The following is a 13,984-nucleotide window of genomic DNA, read 5'->3' as shown; positions in this document are numbered from 1 at the left end:
TGATGCGTGACCTGAGTGCAGGCGATAAGCTGTTATTCTTTGTGCTGCATCGAGCTACCGTTGAACTGCCGTGACACAACCATGACAACATGAGGCAACCATTGCAACCATGAGGCCTTCGCTGCCAATAACCACTGACTGCGCATTGCAACATTAACACGTGACTCTATAATTAACCATGAATTATGCCGTGTAATAAACATTTTACCTGCTTAATAAAGCCAAGTCTGATTTCGTCTTATGTAAGAACTTGGTCAATGGTCAGACTTAGCTTCCTTTTAGTAGCTAACGGACTCAAGACCAAAGCGTCTAAATTCCTTTTCTAAAATAACTCTCGAAGATGCGAGTCCAATTTTTTTTTGTTCAAAATAATTAAACTACAAAGATTCTTTTCGATATCCTCAATGGAAAAATAAAAAAAAAACACATTTTTAGCAGTTCCGTTAACTTTAGCAGGTTCGCAGCTAAGTCATTCCTTTCTTATCTAAAAATGTGAAAAAAATTCGAGTATATGTTTGTAAAACGTTTGTGAAATACGTGCGTTATCGATGTTTCGTGCATTGATTATATTGACAGAATGACACGCGCTACAGCGGTCAGCGAGAACTACGCGTCTGTTTTCCATTTTGTTTGTTGTCGTGTCTTGTGGGAAAGCCGTTTCGAGATGACGTTGAAAATTGGACAATGAAAACTTGTCACACTCAAAGTATTTAGAGTTCATTGTGAGTTATCCCCAAAAATATGTACCTGGATATCAAAGGGGCAATGGATCTCATGACTTTCAAGTATAAAAAGTTATGAAAAAAAAATCCCGTCTTGTTATAGTCACACAGCACAGTAAGGAAAAAAATTAAGTTAGCAATTAAAAAAGCAACAAAATCTGTTTAGAATGGGAAATAACTCAGTGAACGTAGGCTAGTTTTGAAAACCAGCGTTATGATAAACGCTATGGCGAGCTTTTGCCTGAGAAGAGGGTTTGTTCTGTTGTTCTTCTTGTGATACTCCAGGTGTCAGGGTCTGATAGATCGGTTTGGCTGCCTTAAGCTCCTCGTATGTGTGATTTTTAGCTTCAAGCCCTTCTCCCGGTACAACGTGATTCTTTGGAAGGCTTGGCGATATGATCTCGTAATGAGGTGCGGGCTTGGTGACGCCTTCGTAGTTGTTTTCCAGCTCAGGGATGTCACAGTACTCGGGATTCTCGTATGTGTGGCGTTCAGGGTCCTTCTCTGGTGGCTTGCGAGATTTCTTTTTCAAGTCGTAGTAGTAGTATTTACGACGGAACAGTATACAGCAAGCGACAGCCACTAGAACAGCAACAATGACCACAACCACAGCGATTACCACAATTTCGGTCTGAGAAGATTCTTCTTGTTCTTTCTCTTGGGGGCCTATTCATGAACAAAGCAAAGCAAAATAACAAACTTGTCAAATCTTATTCTGTTGCCGTTATTGTTTTGTTCGCATTTGAATCAAATACCAGCTTCTGTGCAGTTGAAATATGCAAAATATAGAAACAAATAGTATCTATTAATAAGGGATCATTGCTGCTGATGTGATACTGCCCATTCTTGTTGTTGCTGTGCAGTGTGGGTGTACTTACGTAAGATCTTAAGCGAGTTCGGATCTGCGTTGATGTCACCAAGCTTCCCATCCTTGAGTTCATCTGCCAAAGGTCCAAGTGGGACCTTCTTCTCAGTTTTGAAAAATAGCTTAAACTTGGCTATAACACTTCCTTTGCTGTCGATAATCAAACTTCAAAACTCAAAAAAGCGAAATAAAAATATATTCGAAAGGGGCACAGAAAATAGCTGTGAATTCTTAGTTTAAAAAAAATAAAATTAAAGTTGGCTCACCTGAACGATTCAATGTTGACTCTCTGGAAATCTGCATCATTCTTGTAGGTTGCCTGAAACTGATGGAAAATGCACTCTCAATTGTTGGAGTTGCCTGAGCTCCACAAAGTCGTGGTTAAAATGGTGTTACTGTGAACTGCATTGCTACGCGGCTGCACTTAATAAAGTTTCAAGGATCAAGCTAAAACATGCTCATAAATAATCCTTTGGGCGCCCTTTTGATAGAGTCCTGATTGATGGAAGATTTACAGTTTCTGTGGCCGCGTGTCAAGAGAAAATTGCAGGGTTGGGTCCAGATGAGTAATTCATTGATCACGGATCAATTATGTTCAAACAGGTATCCTTAGTTCTAATGATACGTGACTAGATCCATCTAGGAACTTTTCCTATCAAATACACAAATAAAAATTATTTTTCTTAACAACCAACGAGGTAGTCAACCGGAGTTGAGCTCATCTCGTCACGTGACCACCGGACCCCTCGGACCCCCTCTAGACACGTGCTTTGACTTCGAGACTTTATCTTGATGGCTGAGTACTCCTGTGCAAGATGCTTTAAAGTACCTCTTTTTCCAAAGACGTTTGCAAGTCGTTGTACTCTTTAGTTCTTTTATCAGACAGCTCATTTCTTCAAGGAATCTTCAAACGACACTGTGCAGTATATTCTAGAAAAGTATTAAAATAAGCCAGTTAAACAAGTTTGGGTAAAAATAAGAATGTTTAGATAAAAATAAAACTATAACATTGTATGAAAAAATAGACACCTGCTGTAATTGGCACTTTCGCAGTGCTCCGGATATTTGTGAATGTGGTCGGATCTGAAACAAAAAGTAAGCTTCGTACATAAACTTCTGCTTATGAATTAAAAAACAAAACCACAAACTCCTGCTTTATGAGCCTGATGGTCAGGAGTGTATCGCTCTGCGTCTACATCCCCACACTTACAACGGTCAATATCTGCGCATCTCATAACATCCCTCCTCTCTCCCCTCAGCTAATATTTTTTTAATCGTTGTTGAAGCTCGGTCGACGATACTAATAAGAAATTATTGTTTTTGGCATTAATTTAATTTGCGTTGTGGGCAATATATATTATGTTGGATATCTGTTGATTGTATCTTTTACCTTCTGAAGTAACCCTCTCCGGTGACGTTGGCAGGTCGGTCGACGCTGATGAAGCTGATAAAAATAAGATAATTACATTGAATCAGCTGGTGTAAAAAAATATAACTATAAGGTGGATTGATACCATACAAAAGACCATGATGTAAGAGAACGAATCCCCCGTCTTAGGGTATGTTCCAATGTCGTCGTCCGTGAAGCTATTTTTAAAACAAGCAGTTATTTTTATATACGCCTCTGATTGGCTAGCGCTCACGTATCCTACCCGCGGGGTCTTAATAGTGATGACTTTTTTTTGTAGTAGGAACCCACGTAGAGATGTGTAAATTCTTTTTTATCCATAGCGCGCGCTATTCTAAAACATGCGCGTTTTTGTCAGTTGTAATGTTTTTGCGTCTCGCGCCACTATTCCCATGTATATAAGCTTGTAATAATTCACCTTCTTCAGTCTGCCCTGCAGAAGTCTTATAAAAGACGAAAATTTGGCAGAGTCGAATTCCAGTTTTTGCTGTACAGGCTGATGACGACATATAGCTCACGGCCAATCAAAAACGAATGGGCGTAGCGATTTTGAAAGTATATATTATTTTAGCTTATCTATGGTGCAGTTTTCGTATATGATAAATATCACGGCTTTTTAAATCTTAGTGCCTGATCATATGCTTAAGCAATTCTCTCCGTTGTTGTTGACAACTCGGTCGACGGTAATGTTAAGAAATTATTGTTACTCATTTAATCATTTTTAACAATGATTCATTCCGTTTCGACAAGCAATATTTATAAAAAAAAAGGTTTTTATTGTATCATTTACCTTTCGAAGGAGCTCTCTCCGTTGTCGTTGGCAGCTCGTTTGAAGATACTAATAAGAAATTATTGTTTCTAATTATGAACATAAATTTAGTTTGTTTGGATCAACAATCTATAAAAAGTCTGATATCAGTTGATTGTACTTTCACCTTTCGAAGTAACTCCTATCGTTGTCGTTAGAAGCCTGGTCGACAAAACTAATATGATTTTTTTTAGTAAATAAACCCCTTTTGGCGGCTGGAATGTCGGCGGATAATGTCCAACGATGAGAAATGATACGAAAAATAAACAGTTGGCCGAAAAGCAAAGTTTCGAGGGCAACTTTGAGATTTTGATTTTTTTGTGAAATTTTATTTTATATCCCAGTGACTGAACTAAAAATGCGAAAATTGTCTTCTGCGCGCCCTGACGTGCACTGAAATGACGCCACGAGCACGCTATTATTTTTTTCCATTCGCAATGCATAAAAATCGGTGTAACAATTTTTTCATTAGAACAAAAACTACAAGCTCAAAACTTGCATTTCAACTGATTTATTTTTTTCTAGACTGTTTTCTTATTGCTCTACTGAGAGCTGGAATAGAAATCGAAGCAAAAGTTTTCAATTTTGAAAGTCTTCAGCGCGCGCGCTGGCTAGCACGAGAATGACGCCACGAGCTTCAATTGGCAGCTCGGTCATCGGAGATGAAGCTGTTACAAAAATATAACCTTAAGGTCTTTGGATTGATATCTTATGGTGCATTTTCAATAAAAGTGCCATAAATTATTGCAGATTATTTATTCGTTCTTGGTGCATATCATTCACCTTTTGAAGTAATTCTCTCCGTTGTCGTTGGCAGCTCGGTGGTAGATACTAATAAAAAATTATAGGTTATTTTTGTTTTTGACATTAATTTATTTCGCGTTGATGATCCATATATATTAAGTTAGATATCAGTACTTTGTATCATTCACCTTCGGAAGTAATTTTCTCTGTTGTCGTTGGCAGCTCGGTAAACGACGATGAAGCTGATAAAAAAGATAATAGCATTTTTATTACACCTATTTCTCACAATATTTTCCATGCGACCACGTGCAGATAAAAATTGCGGTAATTGGATGTGAACCATTTTACTTATAAGCAAGATTACTTTGTTCATAGGGAAGCCAGCGCTTTTAGAAGGTGGCGCCTACTTGCGCCTGCAAGAATTCTGGTTCACAGCTAGTGCATTGCAGGCTGATGACGACATATAGCTAACGGCCAATTAAAAACGAATGAACATCGCGATTTTGAAAGTAAATATTATGTTAGCTTATCTATGGTGCAGTTTTCATAGATTATAAATATCACGGCTTTTTTAAATCTTAGTGCATGATCATATGCTTAAGCAATTCTCTCCGTTGTTGTTGACAGCTCGGTCGACGTTACTATTAAGAAATTATTGGTACTCATTAAATCATTTTTAACAATGATTTATTCCGTTTCGACGAGCAGTATTTATAAATAAAATTATATCTGTTTATTGTATCACTCACCTTTTGAAGTTACTCTCTCCGTTGTCGTTGGCAGCTCGTTTGAAGATACTAATAAGAAATTATTGGTTCTAATTATGAGCATTAATTTAGTTCGTTTGGATCAATAATCTATAAAAAATCTGATATCATTTGATGCATTTTCGCCTTTCGAAATAACTCCCACCGTTGTCGTTGGCAGCCTGGTCGACGAAACTAATAAGAAATAATTTAGTAAATAAACCCATTCTGGCGGCTGGAATGTCGACGAATAATGTCCAAGGATGAGAAATGGTACGAAAAATAAACAGTTGGCCGAAAAGCAAAGCTTAGAGAGCAACTGTGAAATATTAAATTTTTTTTAAATTTCATTTTATGTCCCAGTGTTTACACTAAAAATGAGAAATGTGTCTTCTGCGCGCCCTGACGTGCACTGAAATGACGCCACGAGCACGCTATTATTTTTGCCATTCGCAATCCACAAAAATCCATGCAACATTTTTTTCATTAGAACAAAAACTACAAGCTCAAAACTTGCAGTTCAACTGATTGATTTTCTTCTAGACTGTTTTCTTATTGCTCTACTGAGAGCTGGAATAGAAATCGGAGCAAAAGTTTTCAATTTTGAAATGTCTTCAGCGCGCGCGCTGACTTGCACGAGAATGACGCCACGAGCTTCAGTTGGCAGCTCGGTCATCGGGGATGAAGCTGGTAAAAATATAACTGTAAGGTCTTTGGATTGATATTTTATGGTGCATTTTCAATAAAAGTGCCTTAAATTGCAGATTGTTCATTCGTTCTTGGTGCATATCATTCACCTTTTGAAGTAACTCTCTCCGTTGTCGTTGGCAGCTCGGTCGAAGATACTAATAATAAATTATTGGTTATTTTTGTTTTTGACATTAATTTATTTCGCGTTGATGATTGATAAATATAATTAAGTTGGATATCAGTACTTTGTATCATTCACCTTTCGAAGTAACTCTCTCCGTTGTCGTTGGCAGCACGGTAAACGACGACGGAGCTGATAAAAAAAGATGATAGCATTTTTATTACACCCATTTCTCACAATATTTTCCATGCGATCACGTGGAGATAAGAATTGCAGTAATTGGATGTAGTGCATTTTGCATATAAGCAAGATCACTTTGTTCATAGCGAAGCCAGCGGTTTTTCAATGGTGGTGCCTACTTGCGCCTACAAGAATTCTGGTTCACAGCTAGTGCATTGCAGGCTGATGACGAAATATAGCTCTTGGCCAATAAAAAACGAATAGACATAGCGATTTTAAAAGTATATATTTTGTTAGCTTATCTATGGTGCAGTTTTCATAGATTAAAAATATCACGGCTTTTTAAAACTCAGTGCCTGATCATATGCTTAAGCAATTCTCTCCGTTGTTGTTGACAGCTCGGTCGACGATACTATTAAGAAATTATTGGTACTTATTTAATTATTTTTAATAATTGTGCAGTTTTCATAGATTAAAAATATCACGGCTTTTTAAAACTCAGTGCCTGATCATATGCTTAAGCAATTCTCTCCGTTGTTGTTGACAGCTCGGTCGACGATACTATTAAGAAATTATTGGTACTTATTTAATTATTTTTAACAATGATTCATTCCGTTTCGACGAGCAGTATTTAAAAAAATATATATTTGTATATTTTATCATTTACCTTTTGAAGTTACTCTCTCTGTTGTCGTTGGCAGCTCGTTTGAAGATACTAATAAGAAATTATTGGTTCTCATTATAAGCATTAATTTAGTTCGTTTGGACAATAATCTATAAAAAGTCTGATATCATTTAATTGTATTTTCACCTTTCGAAATAACTCCCACCGTTGTCGTTGGCAGCCTGGTCGACGAAACTAATAAGAAATCATTTAGTAAATAAACCCATTCTGGCGGCTGGAATGTCGACGGATAATGTCCAAGGATGAGAAATGGTACGAAAAATAAACAGTTGGCCGAAAAGCAAAGCTTCGGGGGCAACTGTGAAATTTTTATTTTATTTTTTAATTTTTGTGAAATTTTTTTTATCATTCCAGTGTTTACACTAAAAATGCGAAGTGTCTTCTGCGCGCCCTGACGTGCACTGAAATAACGCCACGAGCACGCTGTTATTTTTGCCATTCGCAATCCACAAAAATCCATGCAACAATTTTTTCATTAGAACAAAAACTACAAGCTCAAAACTTGCAGTTCAACTGATTGATTTTCTTCTAGACTGTTTCCTTATTGCTCTACTGAGAGCTGGAATAGAAATCGAAGCAAAAGTTTTCAATTTTGAAATGTCTTCAGCGCGCGCGCTGACTTGCACGAGAATGACGCCACGAGCTTCAGTTGGCAGCTCGGTCATCGGGGATGAGGCTGGTAAAAATATAACTGTAAGGTCTTTGGATTGATATCTTATGGTGCATTTTCAATAAAAGTGCCTTAAATTGCAGATTGTTCATTCGTTCTTGGTGCATATCATTCACCTTTTGAAGTAACTCTCTCCGTTGTCGTTGGCAGCTCGGTCGAAGATACTAATAATAAATTATTGGTTATTTTTGTTTTTGACATTAATTTATTTCGCGTTGATGATTGATAAATATAATTAAGTTGGATATCAGTACTTTGTATCATTCACCTTTTGAAGTAACTCTCTCCGTTGTCGTTGGCAGCACGGTAAACGACGAAGGAGCTGGTAAAAAAAGATGATAGCATTTTTATTACACCCATTTCTCACAATATTTTCCATGCGATCACGTGGAGATAAGAATTGCGGTAATTGGATGTAGTGCATTTTGCATATAAGCAAGATCACTTTGTTCATAGCGAAGCCAGCGCTTTTTCGATGGTGGCGCTTACTTGCGCCTACAAGAATTCTGGTTCACAGCTAGTGCATTGCAGGCTGATGACGAATAGAATCAAAAAGCCCAAACTGCCGCGATCTCGTACCAGAACAATGAATACAATATACCAAAAACTGGAAATCGACTGGAAGAGTCGATTTCCAGTTTTTGGTGTATTATAGGCTGATGACGAAATATAGCTCACGGCCAATCAAAAACGAAAGGACGTAGCGATTTAAAAAGTATATATTATGTTAGCTTAGCTATGGTGCAGTTTTCATATATGAAAAATATCACTGTCTTTTATCGGATCCTTGTGTCTAATCATATGCTGAAGTTATTCTCTACGTTGTTGTTGACAGTCGACGTTACTATACGAAATTGTTGGTACTCATTGCATCATTTTTGACATTGATTCATTGCGCTTTGATGAGCAATATATAAAAAAATTGATAATTGTTTGTTGTATCATTCACCTTTTGAAGTAACTCTCTCCGTTGTGGTGGGCTGCTCGGTCGAGGATACTAATAAGAAATTATTGGTTATTTATTATTTTTCACATTAGTTTATTTTGCGTTGATGAGCAATATAATATTATATTAAGTTGGATATCTGTTTATTGTGTCATTCATCATCTGAAGTAACTCTTTTCGTTGGCGTTGGAAGCTCGTTTGAAGATACTAATAAGAAATTACTAATACGTTATCATTAGGATCATCAATTTGTTTCGTTTCGATCTTAAAAAAAATGTATAAAACGTTTGATATCAGTTGATTGTATTTTTCCCCTTTCGAAGTAACTCCCATCGTTGTCGTTGGCAACCCGGTCGACGACACTAATAAGAAATTATTGTTATTGTTATTAACATTAGTTTATTTTGGCTCGATCAGTGTTATATAACAAGTTGGATATCTGTTGATTTAATTATTCAGCTATTGAAGTAACTCTCTCCGTTGTCTTTGGCAGCTTGATCGGATTATTCCTTAATTAACATTAAGTTATTTCGTTTCTATCAACAATATTATATAATAAGTTTGAATGTTGTCGTTGGCATCTCGCTCGACAGTAATTAAGCTGATAAAAAATGATAGCTACGTTTGCTGACCTCGTAAGGAACATATTATTTAGCTGAAAGATATCAAGTCTCCCATGTCAATCATCTAGTAAAAAACTGCTCCCTCCGCTGTTTTTCTCAACATGGTCATTGGTATTTAAAGTAAAGGCTAACCGAACATGGCGGTTACTGATCTCTGTCCCAGGCCCTGACTTAGCGACTGACTAATGGCTCTATACATTTTGCTTCTTGATGTCATTTACCTGCCAAAGTGACTCTCTTCGTTGCGGTTGCAAGCTTGGTCACCAATACTAAAAAGGATCAACAGGATTTGGATAACTAGAAGAACTACTACACTTAAACACAACTCAGAAGATAGGGTATATGTGTTCACCATTCTCGCTCAGGCATCAGGACATTTCCGTGTAAAATGTCTTTTTTTAGGTCTGGCAACAAATTATTACGGCTCCCTATATAGGAGTTTTGGCAGAGGCTGTTTCTTTTGGCTTTAAAGCAAAAACACAAGTTTCACTATAGTCACCTGTTATATATATATTTTTTCATTTAACACAAAACTAATAACACGTTTGTATCTCTGCGCAATCGGTTACGTTTTCACCTGTTGAGGTAGCGCTCTCTGAAGTCGTCGGAGGCTTGGTCGCTAGTACTTCAAAATGAATAGTAAGTTAATATTGGCATGAAAAAAAAAAGAAATTTGCTGACGTATTTGCTAATGCGTGTATATCACAATGCAACCTCCATCCTGCCATGAAACGAAAACGGCCTCATTTATCATAAATGTATGGAACATTTGTCAAATTATTAAGATTTTAGGATTAAAAAACAACAACAACAAAAACAACAACGCAAGCCGGGCCCACAGATTGATAAAGATAATGACCTGCTTATATTCGAGATCTACATGTAAGGCTCTTACCTATGCACGTTTTTCCATTTCCTGATAAACCTACAGGACACGGACCACAGACAAAACCACTCGGGTCTTCGGTACAGTTGACACCAGGATAACACGAGTCTTCAGAGCAGTTCGAGATTTTCACATCGCAAAGTCGACCCTCGAATCCAGCATCGCACTTACAAGTGTAGCCGGCGACACCATCGACACAGGAACCTAAAGTGAAGTGATGTCAACCCATTGACTACTGGCTTTTTTGGAGCTGAATTTACAAAAAACAGACTGAAAACAGATACCTCCCCCCCTATGCTGAGTTTTATACAGCCCGTCAAAGTCAAACACAGCTGCACCTAGTCAGCAGTATTCAAGCTTTCCAACACTGCTTTGCGGTCCCCACTTTTAATCCCTCGTCGTTGTGCTGAAGCCAGCACACGTTGATGGTTGCTTGTATTTTTCATAAAAAATACAGCTATAAACATATTAGGAGAGTGTCTTAGGACATCATGAAGTCTTTTGGGGCATAATCAAGTGCTTTGCTTATGGATATTTGCAAGCAAAGGTGGATTCATGATGATTTTTTTCTTTGTTTGGCTTTGCCCGGATGAGAAAATAATTTTCTAATGAATGACCACAGCTCTCCTAAATGCTGTCTTTTCTGAAACCAAATTGATTCCAAAATTGTTTACACTGCTATTCTGGGTCTGTATGACCTGGAATTGATTTGTTCGGCTTCGGGGTGAAAAGACTTATAAAAAACCATCTGACTTTGGGGAGAGGAGTGTTGCCGGGCCCTCCCCTCGTGCATTTTCCCCTGGATCTCCCAGAATGCTTTGCAATGCGTAAAGATATTTTCGTGGTTGTACAATCCTTCAAGGAATGGACATTGTGTTTTGAGGCCAAGGAAATGTACCTGGAGGATCAGAATAAAGGTATCTGTTGTGTCTTGAGCTGTGTTTGCTGATCTCTCTCCCTTGTGTGGTATTTTGAGCGTTTTATTGAGAGGGGTGATTCTGCTTTTCTCTCTTTGTTCGATTTGAGATTTGTCAAAGAACCTGTGCTATTATTTGGCTTAAGAGTAGATGCCAACACCTTGGTTGGATGCATATCTGCAAGACCATTTATCCCTTAGACTGATGCCTGAATATATTCATCTTGTTGTGTTTATTTAGAATTTATGAATTTTTTGGGTTGTGGGTACTTCCCAAAGCCGGTACAGGCCGGTTGAGGGGTCAATGTGTTCAAAGAGATTAAAAAAGCTCGTAAGCTGAGCATATGTAGAGATGAACAAAAGGCGGTACTAGGTGAGTGTCTTGCTACCAATCTGATTTCATCATCATACACTTACCGTTGACACAAAGGTTCGACTGGCATTCATCAATGTTAATTTCGCAGCGACTTCCATTGAATCCTTTCGGGCACGCGCATTCGTACTGGCCAGACCCCCTAGGGTAGTAGGGATGGGGATAGCATGTTCCTCCGTTTTGGCATGGGCAAAATTGCGCCATAAGAGTAATCGCGGTTGTATCGTTAGCATTGCACTCATCTGTCGCTACGAATGTGAACGTCTTGTTGTCTGCAGACGTCATGGTGTAGTTCAGCTGCCCGTTTGGTGTGAAAGTGTACCCTTGCGCATCAGTGCTAGTGATCCTGTAGTTTATTGTACGGTTTTCAGGGTCAGTTGCCTTAAGTTGAAGCGACAGATTTTCGCCAACGAGAGCGAACCAAACAGACGGAGAGGTAAATTTTGGAGGGTAGTTCACTAAAAAAATATTATTTGAAAAATTAGAAATCTAATCATTTTAGTTTTAAATAATATAACAGAATTTTTCAAAGCTAAGGGTTATATAATTATCTATTTATGTCATACATAAAAACATTGCTTTTTTTCTGGAATTTCGTTGAATCGTGCGATCTTCTTACACGTTCTTGCAAATCTTTTGTATAAGTTACGATAACCTTTGTAAAAATACTGTGTTTTTTTAGTGGTAATATGAGAATATTAGCTCAAGCTATTTAAGTTAATGCAGTGATGTCAGTGCAGGGAAAAAAAGAGAAAGAGAAGTCAAATCGGCAAAAGTCAAAATTTGCAAGAAAAGATTTACAAACAAGAGTATTATTCTTATATGAAATTGAAGTACGCTTGTGTAATATCAGATACCATAGGGTTGGAAAACAAGTTCAGTGGTAGCTTATGGTAAAACTTACAACATTGTTGTTCGTGCGGGTCTTTATTTTTGTTTCTTTTTTAATCTTAATATTACGGTGGTATTACGCTTTTTCTGCATCACGAGTCCCATCTCTACCCTTTAGGCAGCACTATAACCTACGCTGTTTGAAAAGGGTTCATATTACAGAAAAAAAATATATTAGAAAGGTGGGGGGTGACCATTTTGCCCCCCTCCCGGGCGCGGTAGTTGGTCAAGTCAATCTCATTTTTAGCCAGGGATTATTGTATCGCTGTTGCTAAAGCTTTGCCAGTGGGGCATGTTGATGAGTTCCTTGCAGCTTCAGTTTGCTTATCCACTCTACTATGTGCGAGAATGAATTTGCCGGTTGCACTCCGTCTAGCGGATGGCTATATATACGAGTGCATATGTTTTATAGAAGAAGTTCGCAAAGTCTGACATAAAAAAAACCTAGATTGATATTAAAATAGAAAAAAAATAAGGCGGATCTTAAGGCTTGTTTTTGTATCGACTGTCGCCACCGTCGTCGAAAAACGTGCTGACACAAAAAATATGTTTGGAGCGATGTGAGCGATTTACCCGTTTCCATATAATCGCCGCCGTCGCCCGATTGGCGCGTAAATCGAGACAAAATAGCGGCTAGTAATGAGCGACTCTTGCTTCAAGCCAGCTATCTTCTTCTCTATGCCCTGTTACGGCGTAGAAGACAAAGAAGATTTCGAAGATCCAGAAGTGATCGATTTTGACTTTTTTTCAAATAACGCCCGAAGCCTTCTTATGTTTTTGAACTTCACATGCACTCGTTAAACTTGTCGCCTATTTTTTATGCTTTTTTTTTGTAAAGGCAGTTGTATTTCTGTACGTCTCTTCTATGAACAAGACGGTGTTCACCTCTTCGCCCAGCCAGACGCTATTTGTTGTGATAGAATGAATTCTGGGATATGAAACGTACACAATGAGCTCTGGGACATATTTTTGTCGCTACCGTCGCGACTAGTAAAGATATTGGTTTCCATTAAAAATATGAACTATCGCCGCTGTCGCAACTACACCCGAGATTTTCTCCGCGACGGTGCCGTTTCTTGTCGCAGCTATCGCAGCCGTCGCCCAACAGAGCGTTTCCATATGATCGGCGCCGTCGTCGGACACATTTTTAGATAGCGACAAACGCGACGCGAGCGACTATATGGAAACCAGGCTTTAATTGCTTGGAGCACACCCAATGTGCTATCTTTTAGGGTTAAACAATGTTGTTAAAAAGTGCTATGCCTTAGGGATCTTTATTTTATTTTATTTTATTTTTTCTCCCAACAAGTCATGTCACCCCTGTCACCACCCTTAGATCCGCCACTGTATAATTGCTTGACAAATTCACATCTAGACAGTTAGACGTTTTTATATGAAATACTTATGCTACTAGGCTAAATTTTTGTGAAAACTATGTGTAGACGAATTGACTCTATTTTTGTGGACGAGTTGACTCAATTTGTGGACGAGTTGGTTGTGGATGACACGGTTTGTGGACAAAGTGACTGTAAACTTCTGAAACTCAACTTTGTTTTCCCGTCGTTTGCTGACTTTGTGTAGCATTTTTGTGGAGACGCATTTTTTGAGCAGTAACTATTTCATGATTGGCTAATCGCAAGCGCGAGATTAAATATGAATTGGAACAATGAGTTGTCAAGATTGCTTGAAGTTCCTTATACCAAAAGTCAT

At 38.1% G+C, this 13,984-nt stretch overlaps 2 protein-coding genes across 2 annotated transcripts; both read right to left on the bottom strand.

Moving 5' to 3' along the window:
• Positions 1–318: 318 nt before the first annotated feature.
• On the bottom strand, positions 319–5,010 carry LOC125559774. The gene is made up of 9 exons (XM_048721447.1): positions 4,955–5,010; positions 4,736–4,789; positions 4,587–4,634; positions 3,786–3,833; positions 2,978–3,031; positions 2,417–2,480; positions 1,854–1,912; positions 1,601–1,737; positions 319–1,388 (listed from the first exon to the last, which is right to left on the bottom strand). Exons 1-9 carry the CDS (start codon positions 5,008–5,010, stop codon positions 916–918), a joined length of 993 nt encoding a protein of 330 aa, XP_048577404.1. The 3' UTR covers positions 319–915.
• Positions 5,011–8,736: 3,726 nt separating this feature from the next.
• On the bottom strand, positions 8,737–11,837 carry LOC125559773 (fibropellin-1-like). The gene is made up of 5 exons (XM_048721446.1): positions 11,428–11,837; positions 10,104–10,298; positions 9,786–9,833; positions 9,430–9,477; positions 8,737–8,792 (listed from the first exon to the last, which is right to left on the bottom strand). The coding sequence occupies exons 1-5, from the start codon at positions 11,666–11,668 to the stop codon at positions 8,737–8,739; spliced, it is 588 nt and encodes a 195-aa protein (XP_048577403.1). The 5' UTR covers positions 11,669–11,837.
• Positions 11,838–13,984: the final 2,147 nt, after the last annotated feature.

Source organism: Nematostella vectensis, chromosome 14, assembly GCF_932526225.1.
Source record: "Nematostella vectensis chromosome 14, jaNemVect1.1, whole genome shotgun sequence".
Taxonomy (NCBI): Eukaryota; Metazoa; Cnidaria; class Anthozoa; order Actiniaria; family Edwardsiidae; genus Nematostella; species Nematostella vectensis.
Note: the sequence above shows the minus strand (reverse complement) of the source record. Positions and strands in the feature narration are given on the sequence as shown.